Source organism: Macrotis lagotis, chromosome 2 (genome assembly GCF_037893015.1).
Source record: "Macrotis lagotis isolate mMagLag1 chromosome 2, bilby.v1.9.chrom.fasta, whole genome shotgun sequence".
NCBI lineage: Eukaryota > Metazoa > Chordata > Mammalia > Peramelemorphia > Peramelidae > Macrotis > Macrotis lagotis.
Window position 1 is genome coordinate 119,814,770 of NC_133659.1, and position 20,898 is coordinate 119,835,667.

Consider the following 20,898-nt stretch of genomic DNA (forward strand, 5'->3'; position numbering starts at 1 on the left):
CAATCTCAAAGAAAAAGAAGATAAGTTGTTTTACTTCTTTGCAGAAGTTGAAGACCAGAGTAGTGGAATAATTTCAGATATTTCTTAAATGTTGGTTAGTTTAGCAGAACTTTTATTTTTTCTCCCTTTTAACAAAAATTATCTCTCCTATAAGGAAAGAATGAGTAACAGGATATGGTAATGAATGAAAGTGTTATAAAATATAGATAAAAATAATTTATTTTTTTAAAAAATATAATCAATGAAAAAGCTATACATCAGGAGAATTAAAGTTCAAAGGTTTTGACTGTAGGACTGAATGTTTAAAAAAGAGAAAAGTTATGATGAATTCTAGAAGCAGAACAAAGAAATAACTCAGTTCAAGAATTTCAGAGAAAGAAGTTTTAAAAGGAGATTGATACACAGAAATTAAGCCAATACCAAAGAAATTGTACTTCACAAATGTTAAGGTATGAAATGCGAGATGAAAACAAAATAAAAGCCCACCTTATTTTGAACATATGATTTAAGACCCCATACCTGAGAATTGCTTTATATACATCATATAAAAAACTACATTTCCCCTCAATCTGAAGTAAAATTGAAATAATTTTCTAGGGTTGGTCCTAGGTCCCAAAGAGGGGAGGAGGAGAAATTATGTTTACAATTGACCACTTTAAATAAATCAGCACGCCTGATAAAAATCTTTGTAAAGTATCGGGAAAATTAACTTTTTTTTTTCTTTTGATATTCTGAGTAAATGATGAAAACTCTTTAAAAGATGTTAACAGGAGGGGAGAAAAGAATATGAAATATGAAAAGTTAGCTGTATATAATATGTAACCGTAGGACAGTTACAGTTGTTTGTGGGTGTGAAACATGTGAGGTATGAAGGCCAGGTCCCTGATGGGTCTTTCCAACAGCTACCATAGTCATGATGCCTCTCAAGCAGGACAATCTGCTATTCACTCAAATCTGTTGGGGGGTTTTTTTTCTGAGGAGCCAAAAGAGATGGACTCCCCACCAGTGCCATCAGGCTCAGGGACTTGGCTAGGCACTGGGCACCGGAGGCTTCTGCCAGCTAGTTGGCTTTGGGGAAGCCACTGACCTACTCTCCACAGTGTAACTTTTGTGAACCTGGAATCCAGCCTGCCTCTCATCGTTGGTCAACCTTGGCCAAGCCAGCTGGCTTGTTCCTTTTCAGACAATTTGCCTTAGGGAAGCTAGGTGGTGGCTTCCCAACCTACTAAGCTAGAGAGCAGAGACAAGACTATAATATAATCTCTAAAGATATGACTAATATTTATCTTACTTGAGCTTCAGGGGTAAACAGGCTTGTGTGATATTTGATGTCCTATAAATTCAATGAAATCCCCTTTAGCTAAAATGAGACATATATCTCAATAACAGAATTGGTAGAGAAGAAGAGAGGCATGGGAATTGGGGGCTGAGGGGAGTTGAGGTTAGATGGAAGGAATATTAAACTGATGAAATACTTTAGAAAATGGCCCTTATTCAAATGTGGAGCAGGACCCCTTTATATTAAATTCAAACACTTTTCAAAAAATAGTAGTGCCATGTTGATATATGTGTGCATGGGTGGCCAGGAACAGGGACAAAATGCTGCTATTTGTCTGGGGGCTCATGGGAAAAAAAGCCGTATCAAACACAGTCCTACATCTTTCAGGCCTGTCCCCATCTCCCTAGATCACTTACAAAGCTGTCACTGTACTTCCTGTGCACAGGCAAATGTGGAAGCAGCTTTTTCAGTGCTTTAGCAGCAACTACCCTCTACCCCTAACCCTTTGAGGCTAAATATATCCAGGAAAGAAACAAAGAACTAGAAAACAAAACAATAATCTGATGGAAATCAGAAATTTGTTGGTGAAGAGTGAGCAAATATTTTTTCAATATGCAAATCAAATGAGATTTAAATGAATGGTATTTCAAATATGAAGGAGAATCTTTAAAAAAAATCATGTCATGATTTCAAAATATTTTATATTTTAAAAACTCAGATTAACAGGAGAAAAATTTATTTCTAATTTTATTTTTATTGCTATGCTACCATACCATATAATACATTCCTAATGACACAATAATTTTAGCCTTAGTATTAGGTGTAAAATGAAAATTAATTGAATGTCAAGGAAGCTAGTGAAAACTGGGCACTTTGGAGGACCTTGGTCTATTCCAAGCCTCAATAATGATGACAAATATAACTATTTATTATTATTTGCTCAAATTCAGTTTCCTCATGAGAGAAATAAAGGTGATTGAGTACTTGTGATATTTAGTAATGAGATCATCAAATGAATTGTTCAAAATGGAAGTTACTATTCTTATTTGAAAAAGTACAATTTGTAAAGAGAAATATTCATTTGTCACTCAACTTCTTAGATGAAATGAAGTAAAGAGTAGATAATGTGTTGAGAGAAAACAAAAGGTGGGCAAAAAAAGTTCAGATTAGGAAAATTCAAACCTTGAGGGTAGAGTTCAGAGAGAAAAGGAAGAAAAGAAAGAAACTATTGAGGTAAGGTAACAGATTTGTGGCTAATTCTGAAGAGGAGTAATGAGACACCATAAATTTGATCAAGGAAGAGATGAAGCCTAATAATTCAAAATCTTTATTGATTAAGAATATTCTACAGAGACACTTCAAGTAAAAATGAAAGGGATGATCTCAATGACTACATACTAAATGAAAAAAATCTTAAACAAAAATTCTTAATAAAAATAATTCCATTGAGGAAGCTAGAATTGCCAAATGTGAAACATAGAGAGTAGGAAATTAAGGACAAATAATTGCAGATGAATACAAACTGGTTGCATGGTCTTATCAAAAAAAGGTAAAGAATAGCAGTGTCTAGAGTAGGCAACAGCTTTCTTTGAACAACTGAGTTGAAAGAATCAGCAATGACAAAAACAAACAACAAACAATAGTTCTTTCTTTACCCAAAACCCTACTGTAGACAAGAGGAAGATAAAAAGTGTTCAGGGTTTAGGGAACTATGATAACAGATGGCAGAGAAAAGAAAAAAGAAAAAAATTCCTATTCAATTTTACTTTTCCTAAGAAGATGACCTTCATAATATAATTTAGAGAATAAAAACGGCAAAAGTTCTGTTATGGATATATTGGGTTTGAAATGCCTATGGGATGTTTAGTTTAAAATGTAGAATAGAGATGAATGAAATATATAGGATTGAAATAGGAATATATCAGTATATGTACATATGAACATACATATACATGCATGTATGCATACTTGTCATTTTTATGCATTATTATTTGACTCATAGAACTGACAAGATCACAAGAGGGGGAAGAAAACAAGGATTCTTAATGCAAAGCAACATTTAGAGTGGGAGAGGAGAACCATTAACTTGGAATAGAAAAAGATATAGTATTATTTCAATATAATTGGCTTCCTTGGCAATGTTTATATTTTATGCTTTTAAACATATTATTCTGAGAAGGGGAAGATATTAAACTTTATTAAACTTCCAAGGGGTCCATCATATGTCAAGGGAAAAAAACTTCTGAGAAACAGAGAAGAGTAGTTAAGGAGAAAGCCTTTGGGAACATTAACACAAAAATGCCAGATATGGAGCTCAATCTAGCAAAAGACACAGTGAAGAAAAGTCAAGTACCATGTGAACCAAAATAGAGTGGTGTCGGCAAAATCAGGGGATACCTTGAGTATCCATGAGGAATCAGAAGAGTGAGGAGACAATCACATTTGTCCCTGATGACATTTGTAGTAACATAGTGGGGGGTGGGGGTGGAGGGGAAGATGGGGAGGAGTATTTTCATTTGAATAATGAGGTCAAAAGGAAAGTTACTTATTTCCCCAATGGCTACAAATGCTATTTCATTTTCCTCCCCAAAACCTTATCTGCCAGGTTGTATAACTATCCTGTTCATTAAAGTTATAGGAAATGAAGTTGAAAGGGTTTAAAAAAGTGAGAATTCTCTGATTTAAAAGCAGAAATGTTCCAGTTCAGTTGCTGACTTATAGGGAGATTTGACTGGCTCTCTATTCATATCAAGTCCCCAAATTAGGAATATAGACCATAGCTTATTCCTGTCCCCATTCTTTTTTTAATCTCTCTACATTTTCTTTATTGGTAAAATCATCTTCAACAGAATTAAACAGGTAAATTATGCAGATGATACTTAGCTCTTCATCTTTAAATCCATGCTACTCTGTAAAACTTCAATCTGATAATGTCTATCAGAAATTTCAAACTAAATAAAACAAGAGACATCTCAAACTTCAAAAAACAACTTTAAAAATCAAATCCCACCTTTCACCCACATGTCCCTAATTCTGGGGCAAAAATGACCATTTTTCTACTCTGTTCTCTTTATCATCTCAGTTCCAGGTCTGTGAGCATGGAACCATATCTTCACTCTCCCTCTGCCCTCAGATTCTCTGTTATCAAATAGTGCCATTTCACCTTTTCCAATATGTCATAAATACAACCTTTTTATATTATCACTTTTGTACAGGCCTTCATCACCTGTGACTTAGATTATTAAGACATCTTCCTAAGTGGTCTCTCTCCTTCAACTCTCTGTCCAAGCTCTATCCTCCACCAAAACTTATTTATCCTAAATACAGATAACATCACTATACTACTATATAGTAATAGTCACTATATAGTAGACTACATTACTATATTACTCCATATCAATAAACTCTTACTTTCTGAAGGATCAAGTAGAAACTCTGCTGTTTAGCTTTAAAAACTTTTCACAATCTATTATCCCTCCCCCCAACCATTATTCCCTTTCCCATACTACAAAATCCAGATAAACTGGCCTTCTTTATTCATATGCAACATTCCAGCCCCATCTCTGTTTTTCCCATTGTTTGGTATGTATGCCCTTTCCATATATACCTCAGAAAATCCCTGCTGTTTCTCAAGCATTACCTTCTACACACAATAATTTCAGATCCCCCCCTCAAAGTTAGAGCTTTCCTATGTTAATTAATGTATAAATTATATTCTTTAATAATGAATGAGAAGTTGAGAGAGAAAGAGAGACACAAATATTGAGAGAGAAGTTACACAGATGGGGGGGGGGGGCTACTAGGATTAGTGGATATAGTACTAATGACCTAGAGGCAGGAAGACCAGAGTTCAAATGACTAGCTGAGTGATCCTAAATAAGTCACTTAATCTGTTTGCCTCAGTTTCTTCATATATAAAATGGGGATAGAAACAGCACAAAACTTCCAGCATTGATGAGAGGATGAAATAGATTATAATTATAAAGCATTTAGAAAAATGCCTAGGAAATAGTAAACATTGTAAAAGCATTTCCTATTTTTGTTATTAGATAGGTAAGTAACTAAACACATGTGCATGCTATTCCCCATCTCAGATATAAGCTCCTTGAGAAAACAATTTTTTTATTCTTTGTATTTGTATGCCCAAGATCAGATTAAATTTTTTTTAAATTTTAGAAAGATTTTATTTATTTTGAGTTTGACAATTTTTTCCCAATCTTGCTTCCCTCCCTCACCCCCCACAGAAGGCAGTTTGTTAGTCTTTACATCATTCCCATAGTATGTATTGATTTAAATTGAATGTGATGATAGAGAAATCATATTCTTAAGGAAGAAACATATAGTGTTTAAATAAATACTTTTTAAATGCTTTTTGATTAACTAATTGAGGTGATGAATTATTCCAAAGTATTCAAAGAACTTGTGGATATGATGACTGAGTGATAGTAATCTTTCAAGGTGAACTTTCAAAAATTATGAGAAAAAACAAGAGTCCACAGATGAGTTATTTAGTAGGTTCTGCATTATTGAAAATGAATTGCCCTTTTGAAGAAACTATAGAGTAGGTTTTTGCTTCTAAGTTTGACTATGTGACTTCTGAGTCTCTTCCAAATGAGATTCTAGGACAACAATTTTCTGTTTCTATTTAAAAACTCCTTTTCCTTAGTTTCTGGTTTACTTCGAATTCTGAAATGAAAAGCGGAACAAATCAGGTCTTCCGTGTGATCCACCCCTTCTGATACAGAGGATATCTCTCATAGTCTATAAATAGATGTATCTTAGAGTCACACCTCCTGAGTTATGGGGAATGTAGATATTTGTACTGAGAAGAGTTCTTTGAGGTCATCTGATACAACTATTATAATTACTTTTGTATTATGGCAATGTCTTCAAAAGGAAGGTAGGGCAAAATAAGTCACAAGAATTAAGATGAAATCCACTTCCATCAAGAAAGGAAAACTAAAGATCAACAAAGCCTATTCTCTAGTACCTCGAGAGCTAGTGCCTCAGTATGCCCATGTATTCTATTCTGATGATCTGATGCTGCTGCTCAATCAATAGAAAATAAGAGTGTATCAGTTTATGCAATACCTTCAAAAGATAAAGAACTAAACAGCCCTGAATGAGCTGATCTTAGAAATGCCCAGAAAAAGTTACATGTCCCTTAAAAAGTAGACCATCTACAACTTTCTGGGGCAGACGGGTGCTAAAATGCAGTGTTCATTAAAGACAAAGAACTTATCAACGGGGAAAAGCAAAAGAAATTGATATTCATAAATCAGTATAGACTCTTACTATTGCCAAAAGATACAAATAAAGGAATTCAGAGAATCAAGAAAGACCTTCAATGAACTGATGCAGAGTGAAATAAACAGAGATGGGAAAACAATATAACAATGTAAGCTGAGAGAACATAAGAAGAAAAATAAGCAGTGTGAAAATATATTGACCAAGCTTGATGCCAGAGAAAATACACTTTTTTCTATCTTTATTGCAGAGGTAGTAGATTATAGTTGTGAAACAATAGATAAGCTTTTAAACTCAGTTAATGTATTGATTAGCTTTTATGAATTGCTTTTTAATATTTCTTGTCTGTTAAAATTTTGTGACAAGAAATGACTGACTGGGTATGGCAAAGAAGAATATATTAGAAATCAAAAGCTATTATATGAAATACAAGCTATTAAAAATCAATGTGCTTTTTAAATAAGAAAAAAAAACTTTTATTATCCAGCTCTTAAGAATATCCTCTTCATTATAATAAGAAAAGTTCCATTTTTGGTTGTTTGAGAACTGCAACCTACATAAATTACTACCAAGTAATGCAAGCATTGTATTGGAATCAAAACTTTTTTATGATATATTAAAATGCCCACCCTCATAGATGGCATATTGCTACAAAGAGCCTCTAATAGAAAATGCTCTGTATTATCACTTGATATTACAACACGGGAGCTTTGTTAAATACTCTGCATTAATGAAGGAGATTCTTAAGGATAACATTACAATAGAGAGCACAAGAAATACCACTAAGGTCAAAGCGGCTCTATTAACTGTCATGCAGCAAAGAAATATTTCCTTTGAATACCATTAAAGCTTTTCCCCTTTTCTTTGTTCTGCTTTTTGAAAGTAAGAACCTAAACTTCCCTCACAATAATTTCTGTTTTCTACTTTGAAACCAAATAATATTGGACATGAAAAGAAATGTACCTTGTCAATGTCTTACAGATTTCCATAAAGTATTTGATGAAGAAATATTCGAAGTAGGCTCATTTTTCCCCCTTCAAAATGTAAGCGTTCAAAAATCAGTTAATTAGATAATATCCAAGGTTCATTAAAAAGTAGTTTGAACAAACATATTTCCTTAGATAATTTCACCCCAATTCTCACTTTTTGCAACTTAATTTTTTAAAAAATGCAGGAAGAGAAAGGAGGCATAGGATAGAGGAAAACAGAGATTAGCTCCAGGCTGTCAAGGCAAATTCAGAGGATTCCCAGGGCTTCTGACACCATCTATTCCAGAAATCTTAAAGGGACAAAAAACTGTTGAAAGGAAAGCATTCTTTAGTCATAGAATACTGTTAACTGGCCACAAAAGTAGGCAAACTATTGAGGGAATTATGTGAGAATAAAAAATGAACAAACAAAAAGAATATAATTACTCCTAAAATTCAGAGATGAAAAAAAAGCTCTGTTATATTAATTGAATACACACACACACACACACACACACACACACACAGAAGTAAGTACACTATCAAGTCTCTAACCCTGGGTCCCCATCCAGAGGAAGAAAAACAAAACAAACAATCAAAAAAAAAAAACAACCTTTCAGAATCTGATGAACATTTTATAAAAATCTACTCTTATGTATTTCTTTCCCATAATCCTAATTAACCATTCCAAAAATGACTAATCTGTAAACATATTTGTCAAAAATATGTATATACATTGCTAACCTGACTGTTCGCCACTGAGGGGAAGGAAAAGTGGAAGGGAATTTTGTAGCATAAAAATATAGATGTGCATATGGATGAAAAAAAATAAAAATAAATTTTAAAAAGTCTCTAGCCCTGGAATAGATATAGAGGAATAAGACAGGTATCCTCACAACCCCAGTACAACCAAGTTACCATGGAAATGGGAATACCAACATGTCTTTGGAATCCCCAATTAAATAATGACATTGCCTACCATGAAGTCTAAACCCCTTCTGACTCCTCTTCCAACATGTCTATGGCTCTGTTGTGAAACAGCCAAGTTCTATTATCATAGCATTTAAAATACCTGATTGCTGAAAGGATTCTTCCCTCTCCAGTAGCAAATTTCCTCAGCTTTATATCCCACAATTCACCCAATTGGGATAATACAATTCTATGATTTCTCAGGAGTATCTACTATTGATTTTCAATATTGCCCATTATGATGCCACTTGTGCCCTCTCCACTAATAACTGCTATTCAAAAAAAATCCATTCTTTATCATGAAGCTCTATTCTAGCAAATTATAGTGTTGTAGCTAACATTTATAAAGCACTTTTAATGTTTGCAAAGCACTTTAGGATACTATCTCATTTTATCCTCAAAACAACTCTAACATGCAGATGCTATTCCTTTTTTATGAATGAGCAAATTGAGGTAGACAAAAGAAGACAAATTTCCCATTTATACAGCTAGTAGGTGCAAAAGCTTAGTGGGTCTTCCTGACTCTAGGTCCATTTTCTAAAAACTACCAGCTAGATGTCTTTTATTATAGGAACATATGATCATAGATTTAGACCTGAAAAAGTTTTTTTGTGCTTATAAGTCAAATTTTATATTACAGAAACTGAAACCTAGAGTTTAAAAGGTATATGCCCAGTGGTTACAAGTATTTGACTCACCTGATCAATATTCTATTCCTTAGAGTCAGGCAACAAACATTTATTAAGTGTTTACTATGAGGCAGGAACTTTGGTAAGCCCTAAGGGTTTGAAGAAAGGTAAATAGTGTCTGTCCTGAAGATTTCTGCTCTAATAAATATTCAGGATCTCCTTAATACCATCTTTAACTAAATATTTCCCATTCCCTTGTCTGTAACTTATCCTATTCTATTCCTGGTTAGGTAAATTATCATCATTGCGAAAATAGAGCTAAAGAAGACCCCAGAACTCAATGCCTGAGAACTAAATATGGAGAAAGATCTCATTCTAATAATACAGCAGGTATTCCTGGCTCCTACGCTGGATCTCAGAATAGACTTTCCCATAGAAACCTTGGTATGGATGATAAATAGTGAAGCATTAGCAACATATGGACTAGATAGGTTTTCCTCAGATGGCACAAGAACCAGACCTCATTTCCTATTAAAAAAAGTTACACTCCAAATAAACACTTTCTAGAATGAGCCCTTAGAAGAAACTAATTCATAAAACAGGGCTGCATTATACAAATAAGAATAAACATTATGACTGGTGTGACAATAATAAAATTTGTTAGATGAGTGTGAAATAAGCATGACAATTTTCAATGATATCTTGAAATAAATGCACTTAGATATTTGAGGAAGATAAGTGGGAGTTGAAAAAACTGAATTGTAATTAACATTCTTTTAACAGAAAAAAAGTAGAAAAAAATTTGTAGTGTATACAAATTTAAAAGATTTATTTTCTTCAGATTAAATGCAATGTGGAATTTTATCAATAATAATAAATAATTGTGAGGTAGCTGTTAAGTTTGTAGGTTTTGGGTTGTTTCCTTTTTGTCTCCAAGGGAAATAATTATAAATTAAATAAACCTATTTCTATCTCTTTACTGATGCTTCACAGAAAAAAGAATTTCCTAAAGGTTCAAATATTAAGAAAGACAGAATAAATGTTTATTATTAACAAAATACTAGATAGAGATAGAACTTATCTTTAGATCTTAGAGAATATCTAGGTCAACTATTTGATAGATAAGGAAATCAAGGTGCAAAAATTTAAAAGACATATAAAACCACAAAAAATAGTAGAATGAGGTAATAGAATCTAGTTCTGCAGGTGACCAATATGAACTCTTTCCACTATTAAATGGTTTAAGAGAAAAACTGTTGGGCAGCTAGGTGGTACAGTGGATAGAGCACCTGCCATGGAGTCAGGAGTACTTGAGTTCAAATCTGGCCTCAGACACTTATGATTACCTAGCTGTGTAGTCTTGGGCAAGGCACTTAACCCCATTGCCTTGCAAAAACCTAAAAAAAAAAAAAAAACCCCAAAAAACTCACAAAAGAAAAACTTTCCAATTTGAAGTCAGCACAGCTAGATTCAAATCTAGAGTGTATCAACTGCTCCCTCTGTGATTTTAGGCAACTCATATTACATCTCTATATTACATATTAGTCATCTTTTTTAAATTAAGAGTTTATGTTTTCAGGGGTAGCTAGGTGGCATAGTGAATAGAACACCGGCCCTGGAGTCAGGAGGATGTGAGTTCCTATCTAGTCTCATACACTTAATAATTGCCTAACTGTGGCTTGGGCAAGTCACTTAACACCATTACCTTAAATAAATTTTAAAAAATTAAAATAGGGGCGGCTAGGTGGTGTAGTGGATAAAGCACCGGCCCTGGAGTCAGGAGTACCTGGGTTCAAATCCGGTCTCAGACACTTAAAGATTACCTAGTTGTGTGGCCTTGGGCAAGCCACTTAACCCCATTTGCCTTGGAAAAAAAAAAACCTAAAAAAAATTAAAATAAAAAAGAAACATCTTCCATCAGTTCAGACCAGTAAATTCTCAGGAATTTAATAGGCTTAAAGTTGCCTGTGACAATAAGAAATTAAGTGATTTACATAGGTTCATGAGTGTGTGTCAGAGGAAGGGCCTCAAATAATTCAGATGTACAGGGTAGAGAATTCTTGTGGATGTTAAGTTGGTAATTCATAAAGAATGAAACAATTCAGGATATGGGACAAGGCTTCTAAATATTTTTAAAGGAAAGGGGCAGAAATGTAATTATTGCTCACATAATTCAAATAATGACTATCTACTATTAAGTATGTTCAAGGTGTGAGGACAGATTTTTAAAAGAGTAACTAAGCAATCATTTCTATGACACTCACAAAGTTGACTACATAACAAGGGAGAGACAACACATGTACAAATATGCATTGATACTTAATAAAAATATAATAATGAAAAATAGTGCTATTCTAGAATAAGAATATTGGAAGAAAGCTCATTTCTCTCTGTGAATATTGCATAAAAATGACCCAACAACAGTCAAGGACATATTGACCTCTATTATCACAACTTCACAAAGTTGCAGAATAGAATGAGATCTTATAGTGTACTTGGTAAACCTTAAAAATGGCTATATAAATGTGACTTGCTATTATTATTAAAAATATCTATTGTAACTATTATCTATATAGAAATCCTTTGTACAACAAGCTTCTCAAATGATCACCAACCCAGCTTTTGTAGCTTTTTAGTATTTAAGTTAGAAAAAACTTTTTGAGATTACTTATTTTTCTTTTTTTTATTTTCTCAACTTAAAAAAATAGCAAGTGGAATATTTTATATCTTCTCCATTCAACATCTGGTATTTTAAAATTTCTTTTGATAGATATGTGGTTGTGATGCATTATAATCATATCACAATCACTTAATTGTCTGTATCCATTAAAAGTTCTGAGAGATGACTAAATGGATAGATCTGTACATGCATATATGGCAGCAATCTCAGATGAACATTTTCTTGAAACAATCTATATCTTTGACTTTTTAAACTGAAGAGTCTCCTTCTCTGCTGCCACAAAGTCAATGTATAGAGAACAGAACACTGGTGAATTCTGGAAGAGGCACATCAGTGTATACTAAGCCAGAGAGATAGTTTTAAGAAACATTAAAAGTAAGATTTCCATATTACATTGCCATAGACTGAAAAGAATTTTCTGATGGATTTAGCTCGGTCTAGCAAATCAATCTATTTGGGGTTTGGGTGGGGTGTGTATGAATGTGTAGTACAAGATTAGTATTTCAGACTTGTAAATTCATATTAAATTTGCTCTACCTTCACTTTCTCATAGGAAGAGAGGCCTAAGTTAAAAATACAACTCTGGTACATGGCAGGTGATTCTGTTGCTCCACCTGCAGGAGTCAAAGAAAAGGCTCAGCTGCCAAAGATAAGCACACTAATGATAAAGTAACAATTTACTAAAGGACCTTTCAAAATTCTTTTTAAGGAGAAAATAAAGCATTATTTCTTGCTTTTAAGAAATCTCCTTATTACTTCTGACAGGGAAATTAAATACTGATACCACCATTTAAATATTAAAAACAAATTAAAATAAATCCAGGCCAGATATATTGGCTAACTGATAAAACTTTGAATTTTACTTCAATACCTGGAACATATGAACAGGAATGGTGACACCAGATACGTTGTAACAGACAGGCCTTCAAAGACACAGAGAATCTTATCATTATTTGTAAAGATCACCAGTTTGTTGTTGACATCCAGTGAGACAGAAGGGAAAAAATCTTTTCCACTGAAGCTCTTATTTAATTTTGTTCCTAAAGAGCAATATTTGGATATCTTTTATACCCATTTGCTCCTATTCTACCTTTAGTATGTATCTGTTAAGAATTTATTTTAACTTCAAATCTACAAAGTAATAAAAAATATTCTGAAATAATTTGAACAATAGAAGAAATGGTTTAGTAACAAAAAACTGTCACAAATCACAACTGAATTCTCAAGCATACAAATCTTCCCCTCCCTACATATGTCACCTAAATATACTTTATAAAATCGGGGGGAGGGGGCAGGGGGAAGACTCAAACAAAACTATTTTGCTATTTTAAATATAAAATTTTACTTTTTATTTATTTTTCTTTACTTTCACTTATAAGAATAAATTAAAGTTTTATGACATACCACCAATAAGTATAGTCAAGGAAGACAAATCATCACATCAGCTATATCTACAGATCTTTTTCAAACACTGTAGTTTATTACTTCTCAGGCAATATTTGGGAAGCATTCTATGGGAGAGTCAATTTTTCAAGGAAAGAAACTGATACAAATAGAAAGAAAATAAAGAATAAAGTATCAATTAAGTATTTCAAAAAGTCAAAAAGAAAGCAAGAAGTTTTAAAAGGACCAAAACAGGACATTTTTGTTAAGCTACTGTAGCAAATTTAATGCACTAAAATACTATTTATCAGAAGTTCAAATTTTTACAGGGACTTCTCTTTGTATTCTTTACTTGTTGAAACATCCGTTGATATTAATTTCAAAATAAAAAAGGGAAATTTTAAAATAAATACTATTTTTTTACATTGGACATTATTTCACCTACAGTTTCTAAGCAGAGTTGAATAAAAGTTATGAAAGAAAATATTACTATTAATGCTAATTAAATCTGATAGTATTTTGGGTCTAGGGATGATTCCATTCCATCAATTTCTAGGCCTACTGTGCCATCAGCCTGTATGAAGCACTGTGGTCAACGTGGGGGTTGTAGCAGCAAATTTTATTATGTACTGGTAATTGAATTGAACAGGTTTACATTTGAATAGATTTACTGCATCATGATCTCTGACATACTGCATGGGAATGAAATCCCTCTCCATCCATAAACATATATTTAAGACAGTATCACACTCTCCAGACACCAAAGGCAACTTTAGTGTCAAGGAGATGGCCAAATTCAATACAGCATGTAATATAATATTTCTCTGACATTTTTTGTATTTTAAAAAAGCACAGGAATCAAAATATTTTCAATGAAATCATTCATACTCTACAATGGAAATTTTACCATTTAAATGGAGGCAAAATTTAAAGGATATAAATTCCTTTATTATAATAGAAGTGTCAATTAATTACCTTTTTAAAAAAAACAGACCCACTCAAGATTTGATAAAGAAATTAAAGCGATATGAATTAAACACTTCTATTTGCTTTAAGCAAACACTTTAAGCAAAACTGCTCAAAACTTCAATCACTCTTCACTCTTATCAAGCTTTCAGAAGTTAAGGAAACAATGTTACAACATGCCAAAGGGGGAAGAGATTTTTTAAGTGGAAAAATAATTTTCTATTTATTTATTATTTCTTTAATATCAGAAAAGAAAAAAAGACACAGGAAGCAAATAATTTGGTATTGTTCACATACTTACACACACACACACACACACACACACACACACACACACAAACACACACAGAAAATTGAATATAATTGGAAATAGCATTGTTCCCTAAAATTGTTCTTCTATAGTACTGAAAATACCAGAAATTTGTTAACATCCTTTCAGTTCAATAAATTTAGATGCTGCCTATATAAAAAAATGGGCATGTTTAAAAAATAAGCTTTTACTGGTTTGGTATAATTTATTTGCTGGTTATAATATTTTCCTTCCCAATTTAAGAAAAATTTGAAAAATTATCACAAAAAAATCCTCTAAAAATACAATATCTAATTTTCTGAAAATGTAGACAAGCTTTATCCCTATTTCTGTTTTCAGAGAAAACCATACTAAGAGAAAAATAGAAGATAGCACATTTTGTGCAACAGGTAGTTTGATGATATAGGAGGTTTCATTGTCAAAGACTGACAATGCAAAACCTTTCTGTGGAATAACCCCAAACAAATGAACAAAAAAGCTAACTTGCAAGAAATGGTGCTATTCTGGCATTCTCATGACTCAAAGAGAGAATGTCATCTCTCAAGGGGAATCTTGGTGGATTAAGTTTGAAACTGAAGAATTAGACTTCTATAAGCATAAAGTTCCAGCATTTAAGATGACTTTTTACTAAGAAGGATTTCAGTTCGACAAAAGTCAGCATCCTAAAATATTAAGCTTAGCTATCAAGTCTCTTAAAAAGAGTTCAATTCCTTTTCTCTTCTTAATTCTGATGCTGATAAAGTGAATGCCTTTTCCTATTAGTGAAAGGAGTCATGTTTATGGGTATCAAAATTATGTTGTGACTATGGGGTGAGGATGAAGGTGGATGGAGAATTTTTGCCTTGGTGATTGGTTTGTTTTTGGAAAAGGCAGAAGGCAGAAAGTGGCAAGAGGATTAATAGTTATAGAAAAGAAAGTGAAAATTAAAATTAAAAAGTACATTTTGTTCCTATTTAATAGTTTCATGAACTGAATTTGACATAGTGAGGGGAAACTAAAAATAAAAATGAAGACATTTTATTTGAATAACCCAGGACAACTTGAACTTTGGTTTCTTATATGAAGGTTACTTACTGTAAGAAATTATTTTACACACCTGGAATTAGAAAATCCCTTTTCTTATACAGAATAGTAACTAATCTGCAGCTAATACAACTTAGATAGTTGGTGATATATTGAGAAGCTTAGTGACTTGCTAGGACTGCAGTCAGAATATTGCAATGCTTGGACTTGAACCCAGGTTGCTAAAATAAGACAAGATCTATTCTCTCCTGGCTACATGATCTTGATTAATAATCTAGAATAAACATTAGAATTAAAATAAAAATTATTAGACTTTGGATTTTGTGATCATAGAATCTGCTAGTCTTAATGGAAGATTTACCCTCAAACTCTGGCAGTATTAATTTTATTACCATGGACAAGTCACTTAACCACTTAGAAGCCACAGTAACTTTCTAACAGGAAGCTGCAACTGCTCCCCTCCATTAGAAAAATGTTTCCGCATTGGGTGTTCTTTAAATTAATGGAATTTCAAATCAGGTTAGGTATATCTCCCTTCTCCTTCTGGCTCCCAAACAGTAATATAATAAAAATTGTTAAATTTCCTTCAAAGACAAAATGAACTTTTGTTTTTCAGTTTATATTTTTAGGGGACAACCTAAAATTTTAATTAGTAACTGAGAAAATTCTGGTAGTATTAAAGTCAGCAAAATCCCAGAACAAATCCAAGGAAGAAGATTGATTCCTATAAGGAAAGCAAGGTAGTAACTATTTATCTAAGTATGATATGTATCTAATTTTCCTATCTGTTTGTATTAATAGGGTTTTATCCTTGGCCTTAGTGAAACTGGTAAATTTAATTATTTAAAACTTTTCTCCAGGAAATAAATAATCTGGGATGATTTTATTTTTTATTTATAATATACTGATGACCACAGTACACTTGAAATGTAATGTATCAAATGCATTTAAAATAGCACCCAGACACATAGATGATAATCAAGTTACATCAGGACTTCAAGAAGAATTTCTCTATTACCTCAGATGAGACAGCTTCATTTTATTTTTAAAAAAAGATTCTTTCCTTGATTTATCACAGATTAAAGACTTTGTGTTTCCAAAAAAGTTACAAGGGGGGAATTTGAGAGCATGAGAATAGAAGGAAGATGAAGATTTTTCCAGATCATTAAGCTTTTTCGAAAGCTCCTTTTAATCAGAAATCAATTCGAAGAATATTGGGGGTAGGGAGGGAATTGACCAACAGCAATGGAAAATCAAGATCAAAATATGCATTTTCATACAAATCAACACAAAGGAATAAAGGAAGACTTGAAGACATTGCCACTTGTGCAAAAATAGCTTCTTTTCTGAATTTAACCTTTTACCTGCTGGAAATTATATATTTTTAAAAATGATCAGCATCAATAAAGCATACCTGGTGGTTTCAGTGGACCATCCCAAGTATCCAATTTGGCTTCTTCCTTGAGAGGTAAAACACTTCAGTATGTACTTCCATAATATTCAAAAGGAAAGGAGTAGCTTTTATTTATTTTTCCCACTATAGAATTTATACTTACCATTGTGTGGTTTCTTCTGCTTTTCATGAAAACTGTGATGCTGTTAACCATGCCATACTTATCCTTTTGAGAAAAAAAAAATGTGTAGCTGTTGAAAGAGAAAAGTCTTACCTTCCTTCAGCATGCCAACTTTTAGACACTTCATGAAACGGCAGGCCTGGCAGGATTTGCGTCTGCGCTTTGTGATTTCACATTCATTTGTGGCCGGGCAGCTATATTCTATATTACCTGTTCAAAGTGATAGAAGAAAAGTTATGAGTCAAAATTTTGTGGGTAAAAACACCAATATGCCAGAGGAAGCCCCAAACAAAACAAAACCAACAGAAAAAGCATATGGAAACAAAGTCAACCCTAAAATCACAAAAAATTCATGAAATGGCATAACAGGATAAAAGAAATAAATGACATGGGGGAGTTTTAGATTCATATTGGATCAGAAATTGGAAATAAAATGTAGGATGGAGAAGATAGGAGATGAAACTTTAAAAATGGAAGTTTGATGATATCTACTTAAAATTAACATTTTTACCACAACTATGCAATGTTTCCTTAGTCCCTACTCCTTCTCAAATCATGAAGCCAAGAATTTACAAGATTAATTGTATATATATTCCTATTAAATCATTATTGTTTTGTATATTTCTGGCCATTAAAATAGATAAATAATTCTAATAATGCTGGTGAAATTATTAAAGGCTTTTAAAAACATAATAAACAAGGATATTTGGGAATTACCAGGATTCTTAAAGAGACACAATGATGTTTTTTCATAAGGAAAAACTTGTAGATGTCTTGTGGTGTACCTTTTCCAAATTCATACTATAGATTTTGACAAAACTCCCTAATTCCTAAAAATTCTAGGCATAAGAACAAGAGGTTAAGAAGAGATACTTTCTTACACGTGGATTTATTTTATTTATTGTTATCTATTTAAGTTTAATATATGGTTCTATATGAAGACTTTAACATTAGATGATTTATCTGTGTAGTGAACATTAAAAGCCTTTTCACTCAAGTCTTAAATAGTACTTGTTTTCTTAATTCTAATAGATTTATTGATAGTGTGTTCTATAGCTTGATGCCCTGTCCCCCCTGACTCCGCCCACTTCCATGGAACCTTCTTGGGGGAAGGGACTAGTCTTGGGAAATTTTTTTTCACCCTTTGCTATTCTGCCCAAAGCAAGGAAATCAATACATTTTTGTTGTTGTTACTCATATAAATTACCTTTTCCGAGGCTAGCATAGAACTCTGAATACAGCAGGCACTCAATAAATATTTGTTCAATTGTTGTTGAACAGAAATGCATTCAATTAACAAGAATGGTATTCAATGGGACAGTTTGGGGCTGTCTACAGTTTTTGTATAGAAACTGCCTTGAAAATAAAGCATCTCTCCCTATCAGCTCTGTCACATACAGCTTTAAAGGTCTCTTCTTTTTCCCTAACCCTTTCCCCCTGTTATTAAGTACATTAGTATCTTAATGAAAATGCATTCTGTTTATTGTCCTCTTGGGAAGGAGGAGGTCATCACACCAAATGCATAAATTGTCATCAGAGACAGTCCGAGCATAATTGCAATTTTGCTGCTCCGTGTTTGCAGCACTCAGGGTCCGTCAAAGTCCCCTGAAACATGCGCAGATTCGAGTAATTAGCATAGAGTCTGCCTGGGACCACAGCATTGATGAAATATTTCAGAGTTAATCACACTTTGTAAACACTGATTTATATTGACTACCTTTCTCCAGACTGATGTCTCCTCATTAAATATCACATTAGCGGATTGCAGGCCTGCACAAAGACTCAAAATGCTCAGCAGCTACTAATTCAACAGGAAGTAATACTTAAACCACTTATACCTATTGAAAATTGGTTAAGTATTCATGATAAAGAGGTCTGAACAATATAACCTGAGATAAACCCATCAAAAAAATCTCTTACTAAATTAGCACTCTAACTCAAAGCATTTTAATAATAAAACCAAACAGCTTTCAACATAATAGTGGATTTTTTTTAAAAAATGATACTAATAACAACCAATGTAATAAACAAAATCAGCAAGTTTTAAACCAGGAGGATAATGATAGGGGTTTTCTTGGAAGAACAAATCAAATGGAAAGAAAGTTTCTCTTCCTATTTTCATTCACTACACATGTCTTTTCCTCTACATCAGAGTTGGGGGGAGGGGAAGTTCAGGATTTTCTTGGCACAGATACTGGCAAGATTTGCCTTTTTCTTCTCCGGCTCATTTTACAGATCAATGATGTTAAGTGACTTGCTCAGGGTCACATGGTCAGTAAGTGCCAGAAACTTGATTTGAACTCTTGAAAATGAGTCTTCCTGATTCCAAACCTGGTGCTCTACCCACTAGACTACCACCTAACTGCACACAAATCACACAAGCTATACACTATTGGAAAGGAAAAATGATGTATGGGGTACAAAATGTAATTTGTGTCACTGATAATCTAGTTTTCAACCGAATCATTAAAACAGAGAATTTTCCTTTAAAGGGTTATCTGAAAAGTCAGAATGAATAAGCATGGAAATATTGTTTCTTCTTCATGACCAAACTCCAGGGTTACAGATTTTTTTAATGAATGTTGGATAGTTCTAACTGTCCATTCCATACTTATCTCAGACTCGATATAGCTAAACACTTAAGGGTCATGAATCTTAACCCAATTTCCTTGAAGTGAACATAATAACACCAGCATCTTAAAACAAGTATTTATTATTTCACAGAATGAAAAACTTATCCATCAAAGATAGAGTTAGTGAAGGGAAGACTAGAGCCCATAGTAACTAAAAAAAAAAAAAAAAAAACTTGAACATAAATCTAAAGTCAATACAAAAGGGGGTAACTAGGTAGCACAGTGGACTCTGGAGTTAGGAGGACCTGAGTTCAAATTCGGTCTCATACATTTAATAAACCCTTAGCTGTGTGACCTTGGGCAAGCCACTTAAACTCATTGCCTTAAAAAAATAAAAAAAATTTAAAAACTAAAAAGATATAAAGTCAATACAAAGGCAAAAATAAATGACTAAGAGAAATAAAGGGAAATTAAGAAAAAATAAAATCAAAAATCAGTAACACATTTCTTGAGTTGGGAAGCAAAATAAACCTTGGTCTTTGGGGGTAATAGAATATTACTTTGCTGTGAGAAAGGATGTGTATGAAGAATATAGAAAAGCATGGAAAGATCTACATGAATTGATACATAGTAAAGTAAGCAGGGCAAAGAAAACAACCTATACAGTGACTGCCTCAAAGTAAGGGGAAAGTACAAAGACAAACCAAAAAATTAAAAATAAATATAAGGAAATTGTAAAGATCACGTTTATCAAAATACATATGACTGTTCATTGCTGGGGGGGAAGGGAGGGTAGAAGGAAATTGTGTAACTTAAAAATATCATATGCATATGGATGAATGTTGAAAACACTTTCATAACATGTATTTGGAAAAATAAAATCAATTTTTGAAAAAAAGAAATTAACACAATAGTAACAGTTAAATCAATATTTATTTATAAACAATTGAAAAACTGTTATTCTTAGTAACATTCTACAAGAGGAGAAGAGGTCATTCAGTATTTTGATTTGTTTCAGATTGCTAAATGAGATATCACCTAATGGACAATTTCTAAGGATAAGCTTCTTCACTCTCTGATTAAATTCTTTACTAAAGCAGTCGATGCACAGCAGTGTATACAACCATAAGAATATCTTAAGTCTTTCAACTTGATAGAACCAGCCAGAGAGCTCATAACCCAGGGTCACACAATTATGAATCAACAGAAGGACATCTAAATGTAAAAGCACTAAATAAATGAGTTTTAAATATCAGCAGTGAACAAGTTAATGATATGGTATTGGACATAAGAGTCA

General features: G+C 32.9%; 1 protein-coding gene across 7 annotated transcripts in view; it reads right to left on the reverse strand.

Moving 5' to 3' along the window:
* ESRRG (estrogen related receptor gamma) overlaps positions 1–20,898 on the reverse strand; it is a 604,123-nt gene that overhangs the window by 140,576 nt on the left and 442,649 nt on the right. For all 7 annotated transcript variants that reach the window (XM_074222676.1, XM_074222674.1, XM_074222673.1 and 4 more), the window contains one exon: positions 17,122–17,238. In XM_074222676.1, the coding sequence (XP_074078777.1) occupies positions 17,122–17,238 (117 nt within the window). The remainder of the gene's footprint in view (positions 1–17,121; positions 17,239–20,898) is intronic.